This window comes from Patella vulgata, chromosome 4 (genome assembly GCF_932274485.2).
Source record: "Patella vulgata chromosome 4, xgPatVulg1.2, whole genome shotgun sequence".
Lineage (NCBI taxonomy): Eukaryota > Metazoa > Mollusca > Gastropoda > Patellidae > Patella > Patella vulgata.
The window spans coordinates 9,456,755-9,484,679 of NC_065882.2; the positions used below are offsets into that span (position 1 = coordinate 9,456,755).

The window sequence follows — 27,925 nt, forward strand, 5'->3', positions numbered from 1 at the left end:
AGTCAGCACCGGTTAAACCGATTTTAAAACAAGGCAATGTTAATCACAGACCCACTTAAAGCCCTGTTCAATGTCTTGGTGGTATATAAAGTACTGAACAGGAAATTTTGCAAAGGAGAAGTTCACTTAGTAAAAGATGGCTGCCTTTTACGATAGTGGACTGAGACCGTGGCTAACCGGGCTGAAGCCAAGGGCCCCTAATATTTAGGGAACCTCCAATTTATTTAACAGAAATTGTTTGTGTGTAAACTAAATTTCATACCTAGACCCTAGATGGAGAGGGGGTATGCCGAGTGTGTATGGGGTATAGACTAGTCTTTATATGGAGATCCTGTTTAATGCTACAGTCGGCAAAAGTTTCTTCTTTGGACTGCAAATTTCCAAGTTGAACGGATGAACTCATTATCAATGATAATTATTATATTTTCACAAAATATGGCTAAACTAGAATGACACCAGATCGCTAGTGATCAGTTGGATGGAGGGGTGTTTGAATAATAGACAAGGTCCCAGTGCAACCTTTATAATCTGGACCTGGCATTATTGAAATTACAATAGACATTCAGGAACATATGTGATCAAAATGTGGGCGCGCATTCATGCCCGCTCCACCCTCATCATTGTTGCGGAAATTCTCAGATGAAACTGACGCATTGACAATTTGATCATACGTGCCTTTTGTTAATCAAAATCATAGTTAATTTATCAAATTCAGTATAAAAACGGCCCCTTATATGGCGTACAAATTTGACTCCTGTTGATGGACATGCAATTTAGTCTTTCATCTGAAAAGGGAGTGGAGAAGAAATAATCACATATTATTTGTATTTAAGGCAACTCATTTTAATTGTTGATTTTTTGTGATAGCTATTATAACTATTGATATTATATTTGATGGAGTTATGATCTGATATTTTCTATATTGTTGACATGTTACCTAGCAATCAATAAACTAATGTTGTACATATGCAGAATCTTATTTTATACGCCCACATTTTCATGTCGACGTATGGTCGTCGCCCCTGTCCGTCCGTCCGTCCACAATTTGTTTGTGGACACTCTACAGGTCACAATTTTTATACGCCCACATTTTCATGTGGACGTATATTGTCGTCGTCCCTGTCCGTCCGTCTGTCCACAATTTGTTTGTGGATACTCTACAGGTCACAATTTTTATCCGATTTTGACGAAACTTGAAATATAGGTCTATCTCCCAAAGATATTGGCATGTATCGGACGATAACTTCATGGATTATGGCCCCTGATACGAAAAATCACGTTTGTAGCTTGTGGACACTCGAGAGGTCACAATTTTGATCCGATTTTGATGAAACTTGAAATGCATGTTTATAACCCAAATATCTTGTTGTCTTTCGATATTCGCGCATATCGCATCGAAGCCTCCTGAATTATCGCCCCTGATTGTACGAAAAATCGAGCTTTTAGCATGTGGTCCCTCTAGCGAGGTCACAACTTTTATCCGATTTACAAAAACGTTTGAATATACCACCGTTACACCCAAATTTTGTGAAAATCGGACCAAAACTGCCGGACCAAATGGCCGCCCCTTGTACGCAAATAGTGTAAAATATGGTATATCAAGGTTGTGGACCCTCTAGAGGTCACAACTTTCATCTGATTTGATGAAACTTGGAATGCATGTTTATATCCCAACGATCTTGGTTCCTTTCGATATTTGCACATATCGGATCATAACTTCCTGAATTATGGCCCCTGATTGAACAAAAAAAAATCGGTTTTGTTTTTAGTATGTTTTCTATCCATCTCTTGCAAAATATGGGGGCATCTTGCCTGGCAGCCGCTGGTTCTTTTCCAAGGCCACAAATTGCTTCTTTTATGCTATATCTCAAACTAGTCCACTATACCAGCCAAGAAGTCCTAACGGGATTAAGCTAGCTTAAGCTTGCATGGGACCACTTCCTGACATATCACCGGGGTCCTTGCATCAAGGGGGCGTATTCTGGTCATTGCCAGTCACACTCACACAAATGCAATTTGCATGTCAGTATGATTGATAATTATTTTTTTAGAACTAATTTGGGGGCCCTGCCTGCAGCCATGTCAGCACGCGCCTTGATCCGGTGTTTCAATCTAGTTATCCTTTGATAAAGATCCAGAATGAAACCCATGACAAGAAAAAGCGTCTGATCGTTCAGGCACGACGCAAACCATTGTAGCTTGTAGACTATTGACAGGCAGCACGTTACAGGGGTGTGGCTTTTCACCGACGACGACCGCCGATTCCTTTAAATTGACCGCCGACGACCGCCAATTGCTCTCAAAATACAAGATATTGTTAACACAATTCAGAATAGGGACTATTAGGCCACATTTGCCCAACCTTTATGATTATATTTACCATATATAAGATCGCCGATTCCTTTCAATTAACCGCCGATTGTTCTTAAAATACATGTAAACACAATTTGCATTTGCACACACATATAATCTTCAAACATTTATGATTATTTTTTCCATATAATATTAGACAGCCGACGACTGCCAATTCCTGTTAAATTGCCACCAACGACTACCGACGATTGGAATTCGAAATAAAGAGTCCGGGCAAAATGTCCCTCATAAGACACTATGGACGCCGAACCAGAATCACGTGAAATCATGTCACTCGAAAATACAGAAAAACTGTTCGGTAAGATAAGGTTAAGATTTCAGTGTTCCACTCATCACTTATTTCAATGCAAACTGTAAGGTGTGTTGAAAATTTTGCAATTGAACCGAATTTTACTTGCTCAAGGCCTCGAATAGTGTATCAATTGTAGCCGTCAATAAGAATTATCACAGCTACAAATATTGCATTTAATAGCCCACTAACCTGCAAATTATTATCACATATGAAAATAGATAGGGGTTTATGCCAGCTCTAAAGGTATGGAGTAAAATATCTCATCGGTGCTTTGATCCCTTTAAAACATCCTGTAATTTTTATAACATGTACAAGGAGAAGAATTTTAAAGTAGCTAAGTCTCTAACTCAATATCATCCAAAATCTTCGACATTGAAAACACGATTTATTTGTCGGTTTAAATCAACATTGATGTTGTGATCTTAATGGGAAAAGATAGCCTTCTGATATCCAATATATAATTCGTTTCAGCGCTATTTGTAATAAGGGACTCGAAAAACGAGGCTAGGCATATTCCACAAGTTATGTCAAACAGTGACGCTATATTCTTATCTGGAGAGCATGCCCAATAAATACTATCCGGGTAGACATGAATAACCAGACGCTAGAGATTGAAATTCGATTGAGAATACTGGCGTATTTCGCGGAACCTAACTGATTAGAAATTACAGTAAAAACAGAAACGATTGAATGTAAATCAATTTATATACATTCATATTACAATGTGTTGCGACCCATTTGTGTCAATTTCTAGCTCCCAAATATTAGCGACTTAGCTTCTTTAATTTGACAGCATGGTTATCGCCTTCCCTGTTTGTAATATCGACTGTCAAGGGATCTTTATGTTTATTAGGTTGTTATTTCCTGCCTTCTGAATGACAATGACTAGACACAATTGGTTTTTAGCCCTTTAGGTGTCACTCCTCACGTGGGAGTGAGTCAGAGAGCGAGAGAGAGATATGTTGTTTAACGTCCACTCAACACAAACTAGTTCATTTCGGGACTAACATTTGATTCAATTTTATTTCAATAATTTGCTTGCCCTTAGGAATTTTAGCAGCGGGAGGGAAGTGGAGAACAGGTGACCCTACTTCTTGTAAAGTACATTAAGTGACAGACATTATGATCTAATGTGCACGCCTTATAGATCATTCAGCCACCCCACTGACTCACATGTAAGAAACGGGGCTTCAAAAATCCCAAAGGTCCTTCTTGACCCAGGACAGGATTCGAACCACACAGCCCAGTGCAGAGTTAAGTTATTAAATCTTTCAAACCTCATAACCACTCAGCCCAGTGCATAGTTGAGTTATTAAATCTACCCTTATTGGGAGTTAAAAAATCAATACATTTATTGAATTAATAAAATTTAATAAAACAACATTCCCATAAAAATAACGTTATATATACAACACATAAACATAATTATAATTTAATTAAACACCATTCACATAAAAAAATATATATGACACATAAATATAATTAATTCTAAAATTACACTAATTTATTTTTTTGTTATTGCACATATCCAAAATATAAAATTAGTTATTGAGCAGATTATTATCAGATGTTTATAACATTCACTTCCCCCGCCCCCAACATTGTTATTTCATATTCAGCATATTATAATCAGATGTTTATAACATTCAATTCCCCCACTACCACTATGTTATTTCATATTTAGCATAGTATTATCGGATGTTTATAACCATCACTCCCCCACCCCCACCCCGCCCCCCACATTGTTATTTCATATTCAGGGGGGGATGGATGGTTGAATGGTTAGCGTACGCGCGCTGTATCATAAAGTCTGTCATTGAGTCGACTGGCGTGGTTTCGAATCCCCGGTTGTACGTGGCAAGGAGTAGGGTCGTCTGTCCAACCTCGTGGGTTTTCTCCGGGTCCTCCGGTTTCCTCCCACTGCTAAAGACCCCTACGCGCAAGCGAATTATGTAAATAAAATCAAACCATATGTTAGTCCCGAAATGACCTAGTTTGTGTCGAGTGGACGTTAAACCCCATTTCTCTCTCTCTCTCATTTCATATTCAGTATATTATTATCAGATGTTAATAACATTCAGTTAACACAACTGTTATTTCATATTCAACAGAATATTATCAGATGTTTATAACATTCCCTGAACTCTACTATGATATCACCATAGTTACATAATTATGTTAAATAAATTATAATTATGTTGTTTAAATCATGTAGCTATAAATAGGCTTTAAATATGTTCAATTTTATTTCAATAATTCGCTTGTGCGTAGGGGTCTTTAGCAGTGGGCAGAAACCAGAGGATTCAGAGCAAACCCACCAGGTTGGACAGGCGACACTACTCCTTGTTCCGTACAAGCAGTGAATCGAAACTAGGCCAGATGACTCAAAGATAGACCTTATGATACAATGCCCACGCATTAGCCATTCGGCCATCCAACCTCCTGCCATGATTATAAACAGAATAAGCCAGGTTAGTGAGAAAAGTAGGATGTTAACAGGGGCGGATCCAGGAATTTTTGCAGGAAGGGGTTTGCCAGGTTCCTCATAACCCCCCTCTGGATCCGCCCCTGGTTAAACCACATATCATTTATTATTAACAATCGTATATCAAATGTATTTTTTAAAATTTCCTACAAATAATAAAACATGTTTCGTCTATAACCTGAAAAATGAAGTGATATTTTGTTGACCTTTGACCTGTGGAAGTAATTTTCTACGACAAGATTTGGGTTGGGGTTTAGTCTTTTTACTCTCTTGACTTTTGGAAGAAATTTTCTTGGAAGGCTTTTCTCCTTTCTTGGATTTCCCTTCTACGTTTATTTTACTGGCTTCAACATCTGTCTTCTGACGTTTGTTTGGCTGATCGTCCAGTTGTATATTTTCTTTATCGAAGGCTGCCGAGTCGCGTTTATTTGTGTCAGAGTGTTTTAATCCAAGATGGAGACCGTGATTTCCTGGAGCAGCGTGGACGATTGTTTTACTGAAATATAGATTAAAAGATTAGTACCATGTGACAATAATATGAAATATTAAATTATGAATCCAATATACATAATCAATGTGACAAAAATTAGGTATTCTCAGATTTTACAGGCAAATCCTTCGGTACATTTGCAATAACTATAGTAGTGTAATATTTACCTTGAGATAACTATAATAATGTAATATTCACCTTGAGATAACTATAGTAGTGTAATATTTACCTTGAGATAACTATAGTAGTGTAATATTTACCTTGAGATAACTATAGTAGTGTAATATTTACCTTGAGATAACTATAGTAGTGTAATATTTACCTTGAGATAACTATAGTAGTGTAATATTTACCTTGAGATAACTATAGAAGTGTAATATTTACCTTGAGATAACTATAGTAGTGTAATATTTACCTTGAGATAACTATAGTAGTGTAATATTTACCTTGAGATAACTATAATAGCGTAATATTTATCTTGGGATAACTATAGCAGTGTAATATTTACCTTGGGATAACAATTACAGAATTTAAATTTTCTCTTAATAATTTCTCTTCTTTTGAAATTCGAACATCTTTTGGTACAGGAATTGAGTTGTAGGTGTGTTGAATATTATGTCTATCCTGTAATCCTCGTTTTTTAATCTTCATCTGATCATCAACGACAACTTCTTCATCCTGACAAACCTCGGGTGATCTAAAAACAGAGAGAGAGAAATGGGTTTAATGTCTACTCGACAGGAGGACACAGAGAAAACCCACAAGGTTGGACAGGCAACCCTACTCCTTGTCACTTACAACTTGGGAATCAAAACTATACCAGTTGAACCAATGACAGACCCTATGATATAACGCCTATGATATAACGCCCATGCGCTAACCATTTGGCCATCCACCCCCACCCCCGATCTACAAGAAAAACCAAACCCAACAAACTATATAGTGATAAGCTGACTTGTAGACACAGATTCTTTGGAAATGAGAAATCCTGCTTTTTTGCACCAACTGGGAAAATGCTGATTTTTTGGTTAAGCCAATTGTGTTGAAATAAAATGTCACCTGAGTCGCATCTTGATTTGATTCCAGAACATTCTATTGGTGGGGGTGGGGGGAGAGAGAGAGAGAGAGATTGAGAGAGAGGGAGAGAGATTGAGAGAGAGAGAGAGAGAAACTAGGTCATTTTGGGACTAGATTATGGTTCAATTTTACTTCAATAATTTAGCCACCCCACCCCCCCCATCCCGGGACAAAAGGGTAAACCAGACTGGAAAATTCTGTAAAAGTTTTTTGGCTAATGTCTAGATCTCAAATTCAGATCTCCTGGTTAAGGATTTCTTGGCATGTAACATCTCATTAACTCAATGTTAATAATCCACTCGATACAAACCAGTTTATTTTGGGACTAACGTATGGTAGAACTTTATTTCAATAAATCGCTTGCAAGTGGGGGTCTTTATCAGTGTGAGAAGTCTGTCTTGAAGTGAAGCCTGGGTTATTTATGTAAATTGACTAAATGACAGACATATTAACTAAAGCGCAGCCATCAGATCACCCAACCCTCCGTTGAAGCCAAGCCTTGAAAAAAGGGGCATTATGTAAGATTTAGATAAAGAACAGGCCGTTCTCGCTATAATATTTCAATAACCGATAATGCAAAATGAATAATAATATATTGAAAATTTCATTCAAATTACATTATTTAGAGCGAAGTTATCAACGGTTGTATTTTTGACAAGATGTGTGCATTGATCGTAACCACCGTCCTGGTCATTTGAGTCTTAGCCTCGGTTCTCCATTTTTAAATTAAATCATTAAATGGTCGAATGATTCTAGTCTACTTTAAATTTGAGACATACGATGGCATCGAGAGTTGATTATGGTCTTGTCATGTTAATAAATGTTTAATTAATAATTTATATAACATTTAAGGCCCAAAGAAAGACCTGCAATAGGCAGATTTAGCTCTTACATAATGCCTTGGTTAATTTTGTAAGCGGTGATAATATCAAACATACCTGAACTGTGATAAAATACACTGTATTCTCGTTGGTGTTGTAGGATTGAGAGCAAAATCTTCTAAAAAACATTCAGAGTTATCCCCCTTACCGGTTACTTCAGAATCTAGTAGCTGACGTAATACACGAACAGTTCTTCTCCCCAATAACGATCCACCATCACTAGCAGGCTACAAAATCAAATGAAATGTGGTTTAATGTTCTACTGTTACTGCTTCAACTGGGCTAATGAAGACGGGCATACGCCACGAGGGATATTTTGCCCAGACATATATCGAATTCCAACTGTCAAGGGACCTTTTACATGGACGCCAATAATGCGCCCATAGAAACTTGCTTTATTCAAACTGGGCTAATGAGCTGCTAATGACGATGGGCATACACCATACAGTGTGCTATAAGTGAAATTTTTCCCAGACACTCATTTCGAATTCCAACTGCCAAGGGATATTTGACGTGCCCGCCAATGTGTACATAGAAACGTGTTTTATCATCTCATCTGAACGACCATATGTTGTTCCTTGACAGACCCTCTGTCCTGATGAACTTTCTCAGTCAACACATGGATCGAACAAGTGACTTCCAGGTTACCGAGCCGACGTCCTACTCACCGATCCATCATATCTGAAAGGCTACAAACAACAATATAGATACACAATCACCACAACATTGTCATAGTAACCAAGAATAACGTGATACTGGAATAGAATGAATGGGGTTTAAAGTCTCGTCAAAACATTACTTGTCATTCTGAGACTAATATACGGTAAATTCCATGGTTATGTGTGCATCGTGAGGAGAAATTTGCTCAGACAGTGGCATTTTCAGCTAATCTTCTTCCAATTCCAACTGGTGAGGGATCTTTTATGTGCATGTCATGTTTACAATCCCAAATGGTCAGGGATCTTTTACGTGCATGTCATGTTCACAATTCCAACAGTTTAAAATCGCAATAAAGAATAGGTCTATGGGCAGCCGTCTCGGAAAAATTTCATTTTCTTGGATTTTAAAGGAGCTAAATCGCTAATATTTGGGACCTAGAAATTGACACAAATGGGTCGCAACGCATATGATAATGTAATATGAATGTATATAAACTGATTTACATTCAGTCATTTCTGTTTTTACTGTAATTTCTAATCAGTTATGTTCGGCGAAATACGCCAGAAGTCTGAATTGAATGACAATCTTTAATGTCTAGTTATTCCACTCTAAACCGATGGTATTTATTGCGCAATCTCTACAGATAATAATATAGCGTCACCATTTGACATGACTTGTGGAATATGTCTAGCCTCGTTCTTTGAGTCCCTTGTTCCAAATGGCGCTGAAACGCATTATGGTACACGATTCATGTACCAATGGTAAAATGTTTATTTTGTCTTGAATATTGGATATCAGAAGCCCATCTTTTCCCTGTAAGATGACAAGACCAATGTTGATTTGAACTGACAAATAATTTGTGTTTTCAATGTCGAAGATTTTTGATGATATTGAGTTAGAGACTTAGCTACTTTAAGTAATACCTTGAATTTTTAGATCTTGTTTGTAGATCTGTGTTTTTTGGGGGGAGAAGTCAGTGCTGTACTGGCTAATAAATTAAGAGGCCTTCTCCACCCGCTCAAAAGAAAGCAAAAATAAATTACCTTGTCGGGACTAACAAGGTTTATTTTTTCTCTATCCTCTATTATTTGTGTTAGTCTTGTGTGTAAATAATCAGCTGTGGTCTGTACATCTTCCTCTTTTAATCTGTTTGTTTTACATTTCTTAATACATGTTCTAATATTAGATATTACTCTTCTACATGCAGTTCTACAAAATATAAATACATTAGATATAACTCATCTATATACATTTCTACAAAATTTGAATAGAGAGCAGGGAAAAACGAGGCTTCAACAGGCATTGCATTCCTATTCTTTTTTATTATATTGTCTGGCTGGGCATGGTGTATGTATATTATACAGATAGAAGGTCAGACTCGTGAACGGTTAGTGACACCCTTACATAATGTTTGTCCTGTGCGCGCCACATGTGTGTTTTTCAGGTTATCCAATATTTTTCTAGTAAGAAGGGGTGTCTATGCTTTCCATATATACCAAATGTGTCATACTTTCATTGGAATTAAAATACAGATGTGACATCATCCTTTGATGTTGGCGTATCATTATTTCCAATAATGTACGGGCAACTTGCCAATCGTACATTATCTATACTAGATGAAATATTGGACTCGTGTGGGATAGCGTAGAATATTGAAACAACCCTCGGCTAACGCCTCGTGCAGTATCAATATACCACTTAATGTCTCGCTCTCGACCATTAAACCATACATAACTACCATATAAAAATTTTCGTGGGAATGCATCTGTAAATGTCTATTTATAATATACAACATATACCTGATATCTGCTTCTTCTTCTACTATAGACTGTAACTTCTGTACAAAGGTAATTAACTCTCCTAGACCTTTTACAAAGGGAGCTAACTCACAATCTAGAGCTGGAGCATACGCTTTACCACCCAGTCGTAGTTTTATTATATGTGATACAGCTGTCTAAAATATCAAACAAAAAATAAGTCTCGATTTAAAATTTCAATAAAACAAAAAAAAAAAAACAGCAAAAGATTTGATATTAAATGAATGTGAAGAAATTAGTACTAAATACACAAGATTAAATAATACCCAGATTACAGTGTGCCTGTTTAGTGTAGAAAATTAAGACGTCAAAGCACAATTTATTTCTACATTCCTGGAGGTCCCGTGTTCGATCCTGATTAAAGCTCATCAAGATTTTCCAGCATGGTTCTCTCTTCTCAGTGATGCAGGCCAGGGGGCCTGGCAAGGGACAACGTATAGTTGTTCGGATGGGACAAAATACTGAGGTCATGTGTAAACATTGGCTTGCACGTAAAAGAAACCTTGGCAGTTGGAATTCGATATAAGAGTAGGCCGTAGTACCAGTGTCTGGGCCAAATTGCCCTCATAGCATTCTGCACGGTGTATGTCCGTCTTCATTAGCCCAGTTGGAGCAGAAGAGTAGGACGTTAAGCTCCATTTCATTTATTTCTACATATATTTTTGGAATAATTTTCTCAATAAATTGTCAAATAATTACCTGATACATTGGAAGTCTTTTCGACTGTGATGTATGTTTTAAAGCTGTGAAGGCATGATGCCCTAATTCTCTGTCCGGGACGTTAAATATAGTTGCTAATGCAAGCTCACTACGTGTATTCAGCAATAACTCTAAATAACATCGAAACACTCTTTGTATATATAACTGAAATTTTAAATAAAGTTACAAGAAAAACTGATAATGGAGAGTGAGAGAGAGAGAAATGGGGTTTAACATCCACTCAACATCAGGTAATTTCGGGACTAACATATGGTTCAATTTTATTTCAATAATTTGTTTGTGCATAGAGATCTTTTAGCAGTAGGAGGAAACCAGAGGACCTGGAGAAAACCCACGATGTTGGACAGGCGCCCCTACTCCTTGCCATGTACAACCGAGGAATCAAAACCACACCACTTGACTCAATGACTTAGCTTCTGATACAGCGCGCACTAACTATTCGGCCATCCAACCTCCCTTGATAATGGAGATTTTTCAGATATTTTGTAGTTTATCTAGTTAATGCAGGTTAAATGTTAGAAACCTTCGTCTCGTCCTCTACCGATTTCTGGTACTCTTTCGCAGATATACAAACTGTCCATTTCCATTTGTGGTTACTGATAATTTCGCTTAGTCCAAGCTACTCACAATTGCCTGGATACCTATGACTACATATTGTATAAGCTAGAGTGATGTGAGATTGTCGTGATTATCAAGCCCCTCATACTATTAAACAATGGAATGTGGTTACCGATAACCTTGCTTAGTCCAAGCTACTCACAGTTGCCTGGATACCTTTGCCTACATACTTGTGTAAGTTAGAGCGATGTGGGATTGTAGCGATTATCAAGCCACTCATACCACAATAGAAATTTCCACCCTACTCCTTGCATTGATCCTGTGTGGAATCAAAATCAGGACACCTGACTCAATAACAGACCTTAAGATCTTGTAAAACCATTTCCCCATCCATTCCCACGCTAACACCTGCTTATAACAAATGCAATATTTACCTGAACTGTAGATGGTGTTGTGTCTTGTGATAATGATTCCTGATAGATCAGATTATCTAACCAAGTTATCTCCCTTGACTGATGATTTACTGTACAGGATGTGAGGTCATACTCTACTTCATACAACCCATCTATACATAACAGTTTTAACATGGACTTCTGTAAAACACAAGACAAGTGATTTATTATACATCAAATATCTGTACACTCTTTCATATATGTACATCAAATATCACTTTTCCAAACATTATACATCAAATATCACTCTCCCATACATCAAATATCTCTACACTCTCCCATACATTATTATACATCAAATATCTGTACACTCTTCCTTCCATACATGTACATCAAATATCTGTACACTCTCCTATACATCAAATATCTATACACTCTCCCAGACAAGTGATTTATATTTTAACAAATCAAATCAGGCTTCATATAAACATTTACGTGTTGAGCCATCAAAGTCAAACTTCAACTGGTTGAAGAAAATCTCTAATCCAATCTGGGAGCTGTGGTGGTTCAGTAAGCAAGACACTGGCTCATTAAACTGGAGGTCCCGAGACAGAGAGAGAAATGGGGTTTAACGTCCACTCGACACAAACAAGGTCATTTCGGGACTAACACATGGTTCAATTTTATTTCAATAATTCACTTGCACGTAGGGGTCTTTAGCAGTGGGAGGAAACCGGAGGACCCGGAGAAAACCCACGAGATTGGACAGGCGACCCTACTCCTTGTCACGTACAACCGGGGATTCGAAACCACGCCAGTTGACTCAATGATAGACCTTATGATACAGTGCGCGCGTGCTAACCATTCGGCCAGCCACCCCTCCTGGAGGTCCTGTGTTTGATCCCGATGTTGGTGGAAGGTGAGAAGGTGAATCACGATACATTGATTCAACATATATATTGTGCCAACATTAGTAAAAGACAAAAGCAATTATAAAATCAAACCTCTAATTCTGTCGTTGGTTCACCAAAACACAATATTTTACTTTTCTTGAGATCTTTCAATAAATCTGATTCTTCTTCCACGTCTGTCGATCGTAGTTCTTGTTTTATTCGTGAATAAATATCGTAGATATCTAATTGATTCGTAGTTTTCAGTAAATCATTGTATGAATCTAACATTTTCCGTCTCTCTTCATTTGGTTCGGACAAATCAGCATCAGACTTCATTTTATAATTTTGTATAAAGTCATGATTTTTCGTTATTTCATCAATTGTTATGATGTCTTTCACCTAAAAAAAAAAAAATCAAACAACTAATAATCATTTTATTTAAAGTAGCTAAGTCCGTAACTCAATATCATCCAAAATCTTTGATATTGAAAACACGATTTTTTTTGCAATTTAAATCAGCATTGGTGTTGTGATCTTACCTGGAAAAGATGGGCTTCTGATATCTAATATTAAAGACAAAATAAATATTTTACCATTGGTACACGAATCGTGTACCATAATGCGTTTCAGCGCCATTTGTAACAAGGTGCTCAAAGAATGAGGCTAGACATATTCCACAAGTCATGTCAAACGGTGATATCATATTCTTATTTGGAGAGCATACACAATAAATATTATCGGTGTTGACTGGAATAACCAGACGCTAGAAACTGACTTGCGGTTGAGACTTCTGGCGTATTTCGCCGAACATAACTGTTGACAATTCATAGTAAAATGGACACGATTGAATGTAAAACAGTTTATATAAATTCATATTACATTATTATATGTGTTGCGACCCATTTGTGCCAATTGCTAGGTCAAGAATATTTGCGATTTAGCTCCTTTAAATTAATAAAAATGGCTTAATCCACACTAAAAGGTATTCAAATTGACTATTTAAAATTAATTAAGAACATAATATCAAAATATCAACTGTAGATAATCTCCTGAATTATATTTAATCGGATTAAAAAGGGGCGGAGCCACAGATTTCAGCATGTTGACTATATCCTATACGAGCGTACATCTTGTGTATGCCAAATGGTGATAAATTTTCAATTCATAAATATTTAAAATGCTCCAAATACAAAACCAGGATAGATATGGCCCCCTTTTCCATATTTCTCCCTTAACTGCGTTTGGCACTGGATAATCAGATTTATTCACTAAAACTCATCTTAGATAGCTCCATTAAAGATGCATTATGTAAGAGCTAAATCTGCCTAATGCAGGCCTTTTCTTTCGTCCTTAAATATTATATAAAATATTATTTAGATATTTATTGAATGGATTGAAACATGATCCCCATTTAATAATCTAATTTAAAAAAGTATAATCGAGACTTTGTTTATTATCTCAACACTAGTAGCAATGAAAATCGAGACTATGCTATTCTTAACAAAACAACAAACATTCATAACTTTGTTTAGAATAAAGTAATTTTACTGAAATTTTCAATATATTCCCTTTTTGCTTTTCCTAATCTTTCTTTAGTTTAAACTATCATCTTACATAATGCATCTTTAACTCAATCCTTGTGGTGGCAGCACCGAGTAACTCACCTTTCCTATCGATGACAGACAGAGTTGAACAGCTAATAACGAATCAGTCGTTGATAAAACGGTCATTCTTTCATTGGCTAATAATTTATATTCTCTACACAGTCGTATTAAATATTCACCAACAGTCGGGTGTCTGGTTAACGAATTGTCTACGTTCTCAGACAATGTTCGTATTAACACTGTCTGGTAGAGATTATCTGAAAGGTCAAATAAAATTCAATAATTAAACATACATTTATGCAAGAGCTAAATTTGCCTATTGTAGATCTTTCTTTAGGTCTGAAATGTTTTCTAAATTATTAGTTAGACATTAATTAACTTATCCAGACCATAATCAACTCTCGATGCTATCTGATGCTTCCAACATTTATTGATGATCAACCGTAAAAATAGATAATCAAGACTTTGTTTATTATCGTTACAACAGTAACTATGACAATCGAGGCTACAATGTTATTAAAATGAGTATTTCTCGGCTTAGAGTGAAGCAATTTGAATGAAATTTTCAGCATATTCCCTTTACATTATCTGGTTTTTAACTAATATACTGAGAACTGTCAGCTCTTTATCTAATCTTACATTACATATCTTTAATAAAGTCACGCTAAAATGTACTAAAATTAATTATCTAACAAAATAAAAATATCAGCCTGTTGTTAATCTCCCGGCATGTAATCAATCGGTTTGGAAAGAGGCCTATCAAATATATTATGAAAGAGAGAGAGAAAGAAATGGGGTTTAACGTCCACTCGACACAAACTAGGTCATTTCGGGACTAACATATGGTTTAATTCTATTTCAATAAATTCCCTTGCGCGTAGGGGTCTTTAGCAGTGGGGTCTTTAGCAGTGGGAGGAAACCGGAGGACCCGGTGAAAACCCACGAGGCTGGACAGGCGACCCTACTCCTTGTCACGTACAACTGGGGATTCGAAACCACGCCAGTTGACTCAATGACAGGTCTTATGACACAGCACGCACGTGCTAACCATTCGACCAGCCAACCCCCTAAATATATTATGAAAATTACAGCTAGGTGGCACAGATGTTTGACCGTCTCATGTTTATATCGTCTGCAAACAAATACGCAATTACATGTACTGGTAGGGTTATATTTTTTGTAAATACTGAACGAGAGAGAAAGACATCTACTCAACATAAACTAGGTCATTTTGTGACTAACAGATGGGGGCTGACAAAAAAAGTCTGGTACCGGTAGGAAAAATGATTATTTTCATTTCAATATATAACGTCATTACCAATATTTTTCTCATCGATTTGTTTTTTCAATATTTCTTCATGATCTGCCTGGTCAGTTAATTTATTACAACTTAAGTACATCATCATTCTTTTAAAACTTGTAACACAATTACTATATTGTTGTAGTACTCTTTGGTGCTAGATCAGATGGCTGCAGATCTGTAAATTAATAAAAAATATATTGCAGTATTAATATTGTTTCTGTTTCTGTGATAATCTTTAAGATAAGGTCCATAAAACCACATTTCATTTCATTTAAGATAGAAGGTACACAGATTATATAAAATACAGTACCAAGTTTGCAGAACAGATATGTATATGAGACGGTACCAGGTACACAGAGCCTAATAGAGTTCTACTGGAATTACAGAATTAATCAGAAATGAAATGAAATGGGGTTTATCATCCTACTGTTCTGCTCTAACTGGCCTAATGAAGATAGGCATATGCACAAACTGCACGCAGCGATCCATCTATGTCATACTTCGAGATTATGATCACTGTCCTAGTTGCCCTCCATTTAAAACACTCACGTGATCATTTTTGGGCGGGACTTATCAACTGGACTACTGCACACAACAGAGTAAAAATAACTTGATCAAACACGTGTTTTATGTAAACACATCTCATTGGCAAAATGTCAACTTCTGCCACTCAGGTAAAAGCGATATATATTATGTGTTAGTGGGTAATATTATATTGCAATACATTCTTTGCCATTGTAAACTGTCTTTAGAGTTTCAATCTGTTTATCTTTCAAAACAAGGTTAGATACTCCTAAATTTGTCTTCGCAAACAAAACTGCCTCTGTGAAATTATCTTTCATGGGCGCCACCATATTGAATAATTAGAGGACTATTTTGTGATTCGGCTTTGATTAGTTTGACATCTTTCATACACACAGCGGCTAAATAAACATATTTAATTTCATTCAATATGACAATAAAAGAGAAATAAATCCTTTTAAAAATTTCTAAAAGCATACTCATTGTTTTCGACTAAAATAGTTGATGTAGGAATTAAAATGTTGGTTAATTAGCTTAGGGCCTGTTCTTGGGCGGAGCTAGCTGTAGACAGACAGCCTAAGCTTGAGATGGCATATGCCATGAGGGAAATTTTGACCTTATATCGAATTCCAATTTCCATGAGTTATTTAACATGCACGCCAATTTGTAAATGGAACCTTGGTTTTACGTCCCATCCGATCAACTGGTCATTGTCCTTTCCCAGGCCTGCGTCCTAGTCCTACACCACTGACGATAGGGCAACCATATGACAGGAAATATATTTGGAAATTTGGTGGGACTGTTTTTGGCCGATATAGAAATGTTTGCTGTTTTAAATTGCACTACATATATAGATCTGCTAAATTTCTTAATCCACCAATGCGTTATTAAACGTTACTTTTTTATATTCTGATATGATCCATGGCGACCATGGTGTGGAAAGATTACTAGACAAGACAGCATTCTTGAACCCCAATTTTCTTACTAACCGGTGGCAGCATGCTTTTTTGATTAGAACCTATTGGAACTGATTGAAAGTACGTGAGGTAATTACCAATGGCTATACATCATTATAATTACTAGACAACAACAATACAATGATTGAATGAATGAACAAAATCACACAACAAATAAAAATAAATCCATCCATTTTATAAATCATACTCCCAGATTTGAATCGATCTTAAAATCTCCTGAATGGCAATAATGCTCTTAAAGTCTAAAGTCATGAAAACTGACTTTTTACTTACAACTTTGTTCTTATTGTAAAATAAAACCAAATTATATTCTTTTTGAATTTCCTTCTTTGCCACCTGTTTATACTACTGTTTATTACCCCTGCCAATCAAAACTTTCTATTTGTAGTCTTTTACAGCAGGCCTGTATTTTAATTGCCGTTTATCAAAAATACTGGACAGACGAGACCAAAAATCAAGGGAATTAACTCTAAATACAATATGGTGGCCTGTTGATAAAAACACAAATTTTGTATTTCTCCGTGTGTTTCTTTTCAGAATTATTTAATTTCTATAAACTGACAACATTTCAAAATGTCCGATTCCAATCGTGTCAGCAAAATTCAAACAGGTAATTTCAATTTTAATGTATTTCATTTAAGTAATTAAGGTAAAACATTGACTTTTAGGCAACTGAAAATGGCCTCGAACTCTTTCCGACTCTAGATTACACAACAGTAACTTGAATAAGTAATTAAAGAGATACTGAGATAGCATTTACTGATTGCGTTGGTAGAGTTACCAATTTAGATGTACGGTCACGCGAAGCCCGAATAACAATGTGACCTCATATAACAATTTATTCATGTATTTAATTATATGTACATATTATCATTGCAAGGATTTTTTTTTTTTGGGGGGGGGGGGGGGGGTTACACACATTAATACACAGATGTCGGCATATGGGTATAGGCTAACTTGTCACATCTCTTTACTGTCCATGCCTTGATATTAGGTTTATGGTTTATTATTTTATCTGAAAATGGCATTAATTGATCAAAACAACTATCATATTTTTTCTTTAAAACAATGATTGATTATCGTAATTTAAGCAATTATTTCTTCACCCAGCTACAATTAAGTATATAATTGTAGCTGACATAATCTCTTTACTATGTTGGGAGTCTTTTTGAACATTTCATTCACATATTAAACTGTTCTTGAATTTGTTTTTTGGGCGTCCGTTTGTTCTATCCAATCTTTATGACCGCTGCCTCCTAGCCTAGAGTGATATTGCAGACAAGATCTGTTTTCATAACCTTAACCCTAACCCTTCCACCTAGAGTGATTTCGAAGACAAAATGTGATGTATTCAATTGTCAACCAGCGGTTTCACTGTTTTGGAATCTCACCTAACATTTATTGAATTATTGACATTATTGTGTAATGTACTTTATTTCTTTTACAGTCACTGGTCTAATTTCACCAGAAGAATTAGGTCAGACTTTAACCCACGAACATCTGTCAATCAACGCCAGTTCTTTCTTCGTTGATCCTTGTCAACCTCGATTTAAAGACAACATCAACAAGCCTTTCACACTGGAGAATTATGGGTGGATCCAACATAACCCGTAAGAAAGTCGAACTTTTTATTTATGTTGAATTAAATACTGTATTACTAAAATGAAATGAAATGAAATGTGCTTTAAAGTCTTACTGTTCTGCTCCAAACTGGGCTAATGAAGACGAGTATACGCCATATAGTGTGCTATGAGGGAAATTTTGCCCCGACAGCGACACTATGGCCTACTCTTATATCGAATTTAAAGTGTCAAGTGATCATTTACGTGCCAGCCAATGTGTACACATGACCTCGGTTTTTCGTCCCATCCAAACGACTAGACAGCTGTACTTGTCAGGCCCTCCGTCCTGCATCGCTGACAAGGGGGAACCACGCGGGAAACTCTGGATGAACTTTCTCGGCCAATGCAGGGATCGAACACCCGACCTCCAGGCTAGTAAGCCAGTGTCTTACCTACTTAGCCACCGTGACCCCCTGTATTTCTAAACAAAATCAGGTAAAACAAATGAAATGGTGTTTAATGTCCTACTTTTCTGTCTCATCCTGGATAATGAAAATGGGTGTATATCATACAGTGTCCTAAAAGGCAAATTATGTTAGGACAGCACCATTTCATTGAAGTCCAATCATCAAGGGTTTTTTTATGTTCATGCCAGCTTTTTGTCCCATCCAATTGATTAGACACTGTTCCTTGTAAGGCCCTCCAGTCTGCACCACTGACAAGGCAGAAACTGCATTTGATAATCCTAACTCACTGAGTCACTCAGACTCCAATGTATTAAAACATTTGCACTTAAATCAAAAACTGTATAAAAACAGTGTAGCACTAACTGTGCAGTAGTGCCTAACATAAACGCAAACAATCACTGGATTCTCTCTACTGGAATGTTCAGATTCCATTCAATCTTGGCATTGACTGAAAAGAATTTTTGGCATATTTCAAGCCCATTCATCACAGAAAGTATACAGCAATTAAAGATGAATAGGTGGTCTCTTTTTAATTAATAACTCGGCAATTAGCATGTTATATCTATATAGGAGTGGAACTACATTTATTGAGAAACATTTATGTATTAAATGTGTTTTTTCAGTTATAGTCATAAACCTAATCTACAGATAGACACACCAGAAGAACAAACAGTTATACAAGAACTCAAATATTTTAAAGTAAGTTTTATACCATTACTGGATGGTGGAGGCACGGTGGCTCAGTGAGTAAGACGTCGGCTCACTGACCGGGAGGGCCTTTGTTGGTCAAAAAAGTTCATCAGGATTTTCTGGCAGTGGTGCAGGACAGAGGGCCTGGCAAGGTAGAATGTGTAGTCCTTCAAATGGTATGAAAAACTGATGTTCCATGTATACATTGGTGTGCATGTAAAAGAGCCCATGGCAGTAGGAATTTGATATTTTGAGTAGGCTGTAGCTGCCCAAATTTAACATATAGGACACTGTATGGGGTATGCCTGTCTTCATTAGCCAAGTGGGAGCAGAACAGTAGGACATTAAACCCCATTTCATTTCATGTCTAATGTTAGATGATCGATTGTCTACTGACCAAGTGTATCTGTTTTTCTAAAAATATGTAAGCTACTGAATTCATCAGTTGTGTTGCCCAAGGTGGAAGCTAAAATCATTCGGATACAGATCATTCTCAGTGAATGCGCCTAAACAGTGGAACAATCTACCAGAAATCATCTCCAACCCTTTCATGTTTTAAATGAAGACTTAAAACCCATTCTTTTTAGAAGCGTTATGAGGATTAATTAATTTAATTGTATGCGATGTGAGTATGGAGTACTAGCGTTATATAAATGTACATATTATTATTACTCGGTAATTAATTAATTCTCTGTTTATTAAAAAAAAAGTATTAAAAAAATGAAGAATGACATTTCTGTATATCCAATGTATATCTTATAGGAGAATGGAGGTGATGCAATGGTAGAGAACTCAACAATAGGTTTACATGCTGATGTTGAATTTTTAAAACGTGCTTCTGAAGAGACTGGTGTTAAAATTATTGCTTCTACAGGTCAGTAAAAGATTTACATATAACAAATGGAATCCCCCTTGCCCCCACCCCAAACCACACCCCTTTACAAAAAGATTGTTAATGTCATACAGGCTATAGTTTTTAACAGATTTTTACTCAAATTTGCGAATTTGGTGTGAAGGTTTGGGGGCATGAGAGAACGAACCTTGCAGTATTCAGTGTTCCATGCCCTTACTTTCTGAAATTATGCCCACTTTTTCCGAAAAGCTTGTGAACATGATAGAGGCCACAATCTTTTTTTAAGACAAAGCTGGTGTGCGGGCGTATTTCCATGTTTTGTGTGCTTATCTTTATTTCATTAATTTGCTTGTTGTACATAGGGGTTTTAGTATTGGACGAATAACAAAGGACCCAGAGAATACCCACAAGGTTAGGCAGGACACCCTACTCCTTGTCACGTGAAAACTTAAGATCAAAACCACACCACTTGACACAATGACACACATTAGACCACTCAGCCCCACACTGCGCGCGCTGTATCACAAAGTCTGTTATTGAGTCGACTGGCGTGGTTTCGAATCCCCGGTTGTACGTGACAAGGAGTAGGGTCGCCTGTTCAACCTCGTGGGTTTTCTCCGGGTCCTCCGGTTTCCTCCCACTGCTAAAGACCCCTATGCGCAAGCGAATTATTGAAATAAAACAAAACCATATGTTGGTCCCGAAGTGACCTAGTTTGTGTCGAGTGGACGTTAAACCCCATTTCTCTCTCTCTCTCACCCTACCCCGCCATATAAGAAATGATAGTTAATGATCTTGAAACTTTTTTTCTGATATTTATATGTTGATTTCGATTTAAGATCTCATATCATGAATCAGAAATTTTAAGATCTGTATATATTTTTAATTTTTGGGTGTGTAATTTTATTTTAAAGGGTTTTATGTTGATAGTTTTCAAAGTGAAGAAATAAAACAACTATCAATAGAGAAGTTGTGTGGTAGGATACAGCAAGATTTAACACAAGGTGTGGAAGGTACAGGTATCAAATGTGGTGTAATTGGTGAAGTGGGTTGTACCTGGCCATTAACAGGTAAATAAATACAAATTTTACCTGTAACAAAAATTGGTCCACTAACTACAGGTAGAAGATTCTGGTGTTGGCTGAGAAAGTTCCTTGAGATTTTCCAGCCTGGTTTCCCCATATCAGTTGTGTAGTCCTAGAGCTTGTCTAGTCCTATGGAAGGAATAAAAAATGAAGGTGCACCAAGGTACATATTAGAGTGCATGTAAAATATACCTTGACAGTTGGAGTTTGATGAAGGGTAGGTGCATATGGCATTGTCTGGGTAAAATTCTCCTACTAACAGATCGCATGAGTTAAAATGGGTTTTACTTGTACAAAGACATTCGACGTCTGAACTCAGAGAATGAAGGTCATGACTGGAGAATATTTCGTTTCGTTTTTTATAGTTCAAAATTTCGTTTTACTTGTCTTTACTACACTAGGATCTGGAAGAGTTGTTATATAACCCGCATTCTGGATGATGTGAGAGATTAGCCAATCAAACAGTCTGTTACGGCGAGTTTTTGGTGTGAGGTGCATGAAACTTTGGGTAAACCACTAGAAACGTCAATTATGTTACTAATACTATGTATTTTAATTAGATTGCGTAAATATTATGTTACTAATACTATGTAATTAGTTCCACCATAGCAACATACAAAAACACTTTCATGATGAATAGGCTGGTGTGAATGAAATGTGGTGTGTGAAATCAATTTAAGCTTTAAATAGGCAGAATGTAAGTTAGAATTGATCAATATGAATAATTCTGGACCAAAATGTTTTTTTTAAGGAAAGCGTTTTTGATTCGGTATGATCTTTTAGATATTGTTTTTATTCCAGCTTGTTAAAGTTGCAATTGCAAATTTTCAAGTTATATTTTTAAAATGTATTAAAATAAAGCCTTAAAATAGATGGTATCCATAAACAGTCCTACCTTGTTAAAGAATAATCCTATTAATCCTATAATTCGCTATTGCCAGCTGAGAAATTGGCAAAAATATCATTTTTAACTTCAAATTCCAACGTTAGAAAATGGCTGCCCCATGTTGTCAATAGCAAAACAGGGGAGGTAATTGTTTTGTTATTTCCTGTGTCTTGGATTTTTAAGGGTGGGAAATAATGCCCATGATCGTATAATAATGATTTGATAACCTTTTGAGCAAAAGACATAGAAATAATTATGTTTTGACTTTCTTAGAAAATTTGAAATTCTCGCTTTAAGGCTTTAAAATACAAAAAATTATTTCTTATTTTCAGATTTTGAAAAGAGATCAATTCGTGCTGCGGCTATCTCACAACAAGATCACGGAGCACCAGTCATCTTCCATCCAGGTAGAAATCAGGAAGCGCCTTTTGAAATTCTACGAATATTTACCGAGGCTGGCGGCAAGGCGGAACATTCTGTTATGTCACATCTAGATAGTAAGTTGAAATACGAAATGTTAGGCAGAAGAACTCAGTAACTCATATTTAAAGAATAACTGTTATTAGCAGAAAGCAAATGAAATGAAATGAAGCTTAACGTCCTACAAGGAGAAGAGGGAGTAGGGTTGTCTGTCCAACCTCGTGGGTTTTCTCCCACTGCTAAAGATTCCTATACGCAAATAAATTATTGAAATGAAATTGAACCATATGTTAGTCCTGAAATAACCTAGTTTATGCCGAGTGGACGTTAAACCCCATTTCTCTCTCTCTCTCTCCCTCCCTCTCCGTCCCTATGTGTGAATATATCACCATTACACACTAAGATCTTGGTTCCTTTTGATAATCGCAGACACCCAAACTTAACTTCCTGGATTATGGCCCCTGATTGTTCGAAAAATCGCATTTTTAGCTGGCGGATTCTCTAGAGGTTACAATTTTTTTCCATTTTTAAAAACCATTTAAATACATCACCATTCCACCATAATGAAGGTTGAATTCAAATTTCTGGAAAATCGAAATGAAACTGCCCGCCAAAATGGCCGTTCTGTGTACGCAAATTGTGCAGAAGTGTGTAATACGAAGGTTGTGGACCCTCTAGAGGTCACAATTTTTATCCGATTTTGATGAAACTTAAAACATATCTTTATATCCCAAAGATCTCTGTCCCTTTTGATATTTGCACATTTCAGACTATAACTTTCTGGATTATTGCCCCTGATCGTACAAAAAATTGCATTTGTTTTTAGCTTGTTCTCTATCATCTCTTGTAAAATGTTGGCGTATCCTGCCTGGCAGCCGCTGGTTTATGAAACTTTGTACACACTCAACCTATAAATATAGAAGTTGTGACTTTTGCTATTTATTTGTGTTTCCATGGAAACAAATGTGACTTAGTTTTTTTTATACAAGGTCATGGGATTTTGTTTATCTTGAACCTGATTTGAAATAATTGGTTATTTATTTTAGGGACTTTAATAGATGAATCCAGATTATTAGATTTCGCTAATCAGGGGATGTATTGTGAATACGATTTATTTGGTATAGAAGTGTCGGACTATCAGCTCTGTCCTACAGTCGACATGCCAAGCGATGCTCAACGAATCAAAGCTATTCGATGTCTGATAGATAATGCTTTTGAAAATAAAATACTCATAGCTCATGATATTCACACTAAACATCGACTGGTGAGTGACGTAAATTAATCTCTGTTGTATCTTCAGGAACACTCTTAGATGAATCAAAATTGTTAGAATTTGCTCGTCAGGGGATGTACTGTGAATATGACCATTTTGGCATCGAGGTCTCAGACTATAAGCTCTGTCCTACAGTCGACATGCCAACTGATGCTCAGCGAATCAAGGCTATTCGATGTCTGATAGATAATGCTTTCGAAGATAAAATATTGATAGCTCATGATATTCACACTAAACATAGATTGGTGAGTGATATCCATAATACTATTTGCTGTTTCCATGGCAACAAATAGGATGGTACAGGCCGTAGTACAGGGGTGGGCTACATTTTTGATAGGCGTCACTGAATTTACAATAAATATGAATGCAAGGAACTGTAGGTAACCCACTAGAAACGTCAATGCCTTACGTCATAGTTTCAAAAGCCACTCGTATGACCTCTGAAGCGACCTTATCCACTACACCGGTCAGATCTTCATGTAGTAGAGGCCATTGAAAGAATAAAAAAACGAAATGAAATATAGATCTGTATTTTTATCAGATTGCAGTCAACGTTGCTTGGCATATGTCTGTCTTCATTGTCTAGACTGGTTCTTTTAGAGAAGGTAATCCCACCCAATTTCATTTCATGTCATTTTATCGGAATGATATAACAGCGTGTTAATTCCTGTGTGTGTTTTGTTTGTGTAGGTATGTACACAGCGGCTTGTCACCTGGTTATATCGTCTGATATTCCTGTCATTATTTGACTCTGGACATAACTATCATTGATGCTGTCCGCGATGGTCATATATCCACCCCGGGCTATATTGATTATTGGCCATTTATGACACTCAGAGAAAATTCTCTTGATTTCATTTATCTGGCAATCTGTGTGTCATGTTTTTCAGATGAAATATGGTGGTCATGGATTTTCACATATTCTCATCAATGTTCTACCTCATATGAAAAGAAGGGGGATAACTCAGCAACACATTGATAAAATATTGGTGCAGAACCCTAGAAAATGGTTGACGTTTACAAAATGAAGGAATTCCTGATGATTATTTTTAAACCTCTGCTCAAATAAAATCAAATCAGATGATTGAAGATTGAAAAATATATACATATTATAATAAAATCTGTAAATCAGGGGGGGTTGGATGGCTGAATGGTTAGCGTGCGCGCGCTGTATCATAAAGTCTGTCATTGAGTCGACTGGCGTGGTTTCGAATCCCCGCTTGTACGTGGCAAGGAGTAGGGTCGCCTGTCCAACCTCGTGGGTTTTCTCCGGGACCTCCGGTTTCCTCCCACTGCTAAAGACCCCTACGCGCAAGCGAATTATGTAAATAAAATTAAACCATATGTTAGTCCCGAAATGACCTTGTTTGTGTCGAGTGGACGTTAAACCCCATTTCTCTCTCTCTCTCTGTAAATCAGAATTGTAATATGCAAATATGAAGAATGTGGGGACACTTCGGGATTAAATCTTATGAAATTGTATAGCCATTAGTTGAGTTGGGAGCCTTAGAGTCTATGCAAATAAGCATTTTATAAAGGCAGTTCTTTAGCCGTCTCTCTGTTCACCATTAAACGGAAGCAGTTGCTCCGGTGATATAGGTCCATCTGAGACCTATTTCGTGCTCCGGTCCCCGACGACTATATCTCACTTAAGCCTGATGAGTTCGAATTGAATGGAACTAGTCGCTTCATGAGAGAAATCAGGGATGGCGACTCGCCACTCATAGATTTCTAATTTTATTAGCTATACAGTATCAAACATGGATGTGTTTATACAGATTTGATAGAAGTGAAATAAGTGGTACTTTTCTCATACAAAGATTACAATGGTCAACCAGCAAAATGTTGTGTTACATTTTCGGATGCCTAACCAACTTCTAATGCTAGGTTTCCACTATCACGATTCGCGCTACGATTGAAATCGTGGTTTTAATCGTGGAGTAATCAGATCTTATCATATATTGAGGTTACTCGTGGTAATCGTGTGGATCGTATCGAAACGTATCCAAACATATCTTCACATACCAGGGACAATCAATAGGGACAATCCTATCGTAAAGCATGGCACGACAGTGGAAACCTAGCATTAGGCTTGCACGGATGGGTTTCTCAGTGGGCATTCAAATGAATAAAATATAAATAACAAGATAGCATTAAAGGCTCAATACCACTCTCGTTGTAACTGAATAATATGTCCCAATCTTTATTCTGGTCAACAAATTGTACTATTTTACAATATTCCAATTAATTGATGATACAAATTTCATCTTAACACACCTAATTAAAAAAATTGGAAAAATTCAATTAAATGATTTGAAAAGCCTGACGTAAAGCTTTTCAAATGTGACTTGGATTTTAAAATATTTTCGAACCCTCTGGACAAGTAAAATAGGATGTAATGGATTATTTACACAACAGGTAGGACACTTAAACATCTTGTACTTAGAATAAGGCTATTTTTTTATTTTCTGGAGCTGTCAAGCCAGCAAGAGTGTTATTGTCCCTTTAATGTAATTATCATGATTTAATGTAATTTTATATCAAGAATATAATTTAACCAAAATTAATTATGTATTTTTCCATTGACATTGATTAAAACCAATAAAGGCCATTTTGGCTTCAACATCTGTGATAAACTGGAATAAACAGGCCACAATTCTATAGAATACAATTACTGCTTACTACTGAGTGACGTTTCCACTAGGCTTCTCTAGTCATTATCATTGCTTGATAATGACTAGAGAAGCGTCACTCAGTAATAAGCAGTAATTGTATTCTATAGAACTGTGACCTGTTTATCCAAGTTCAATTACTAAAAGCCATTGAAATAATTCAACATCTGTGGCTTATGGAGAAGGGTCAGTCTGTTGATTAAAATACAAGTTTGATTGATTTTGAGAATTTTAAATTAACCGACATTTATTAATGGATATAATTCATCTCTACTTTGTTATAATTTTATATCTAAATAAAATGTTAACATATTTAATATAATATGTGTGTTTTGGTGTATATCTAAATTTAAAATGTTAACTTATCTGATATAATATATGGAGAAAAGTAATCCCCCAGGAACACATCAACAAGACTGCTACGGAATAGGACGTGTTTCAGGCTTAATAGCAGCAGGCCTTTATCAACTGGATTATGAATAGTCCAGTCAATTAGTGAAACAATGGGGGTCAACCCCCCAAAAAATGCAAGAAAAGGTTTTTTGATGATTTTGGTAGCTTTGGGTGTACTGAATGATGTCCTAAAAGTTTACCAAAATTGGAGTACCTGAAAGTCCCAAGTTTTGAGGGTAAAATTTGGGATTTGAACCATTTTCCTTTAAAGGCTCAAAACCACTCTTGTTGTAACTGAATAATATGCCCCAATCTTTATTCTGGTCAACAAATTGTACTATTTTACAATATTTCAATTAATTGATGATACAAATTTCATCTTAACACGCCTAATTTAAAAAATTGAAAAATTCAAATAAATGATTTGAAAAGCCTGACGTAAAGCTTTTAAAATGTGACTTGGATTTAAAAACATTTTTGAACCCTTTGGACAAGTAAAATAGGATTTAATGGATAATTTACACAACAGGTAGGACACTAACACATCTTGTACTTAGAATAAGGCTATTTTTTATTTTCT

At 36.3% G+C, this 27,925-nt stretch overlaps 2 protein-coding genes across 3 annotated transcripts; one reads left to right on the forward strand and one right to left on the reverse strand.

Moving 5' to 3' along the window:
- Positions 1-4,431: 4,431 nt before the first annotated feature.
- On the reverse strand, positions 4,432-17,404 carry LOC126819087 (PCNA-interacting partner). Its single transcript, XM_050546928.2, has 11 exons — positions 17,318-17,404; positions 15,561-15,720; positions 14,303-14,499; positions 12,750-13,037; positions 11,788-11,946; positions 10,775-10,939; positions 10,058-10,212; positions 9,302-9,467; positions 7,656-7,825; positions 6,149-6,337; positions 4,432-5,646 (listed from the first exon to the last, which is right to left on the reverse strand). The coding sequence occupies exons 2-11, from the start codon at positions 15,646-15,648 to the stop codon at positions 5,322-5,324; spliced, it is 1,902 nt and encodes a 633-aa protein (XP_050402885.1). The 5' UTR covers positions 15,649-15,720; positions 17,318-17,404; the 3' UTR covers positions 4,432-5,321.
- Positions 17,405-17,512: 108 nt separating this feature from the next.
- On the forward strand, positions 17,513-27,881 carry LOC126819113 (phosphotriesterase-related protein). Of its 2 annotated transcripts, none has more exons than XM_050546986.2 (8): positions 17,513-17,654; positions 18,492-18,654; positions 19,697-19,772; positions 20,526-20,637; positions 21,531-21,686; positions 22,920-23,084; positions 24,308-24,525; positions 25,171-27,881. In XM_050546986.2, exons 1-8 carry the CDS (start codon positions 17,618-17,620, stop codon positions 25,306-25,308), a joined length of 1,065 nt encoding a protein of 354 aa, XP_050402943.1. In that variant the 5' UTR covers positions 17,513-17,617; the 3' UTR covers positions 25,309-27,881. The 2 variants fall into 2 exon arrangements, with proteins under 2 accessions (XP_050402943.1, XP_050402942.1); XM_050546985.2 differs by lacking the exon at positions 24,308-24,525 and adding an exon at positions 24,054-24,271 and having other exon boundaries at positions 25,171-27,686.
- The last annotated feature ends 44 nt before the right edge of the window (positions 27,882-27,925 follow it).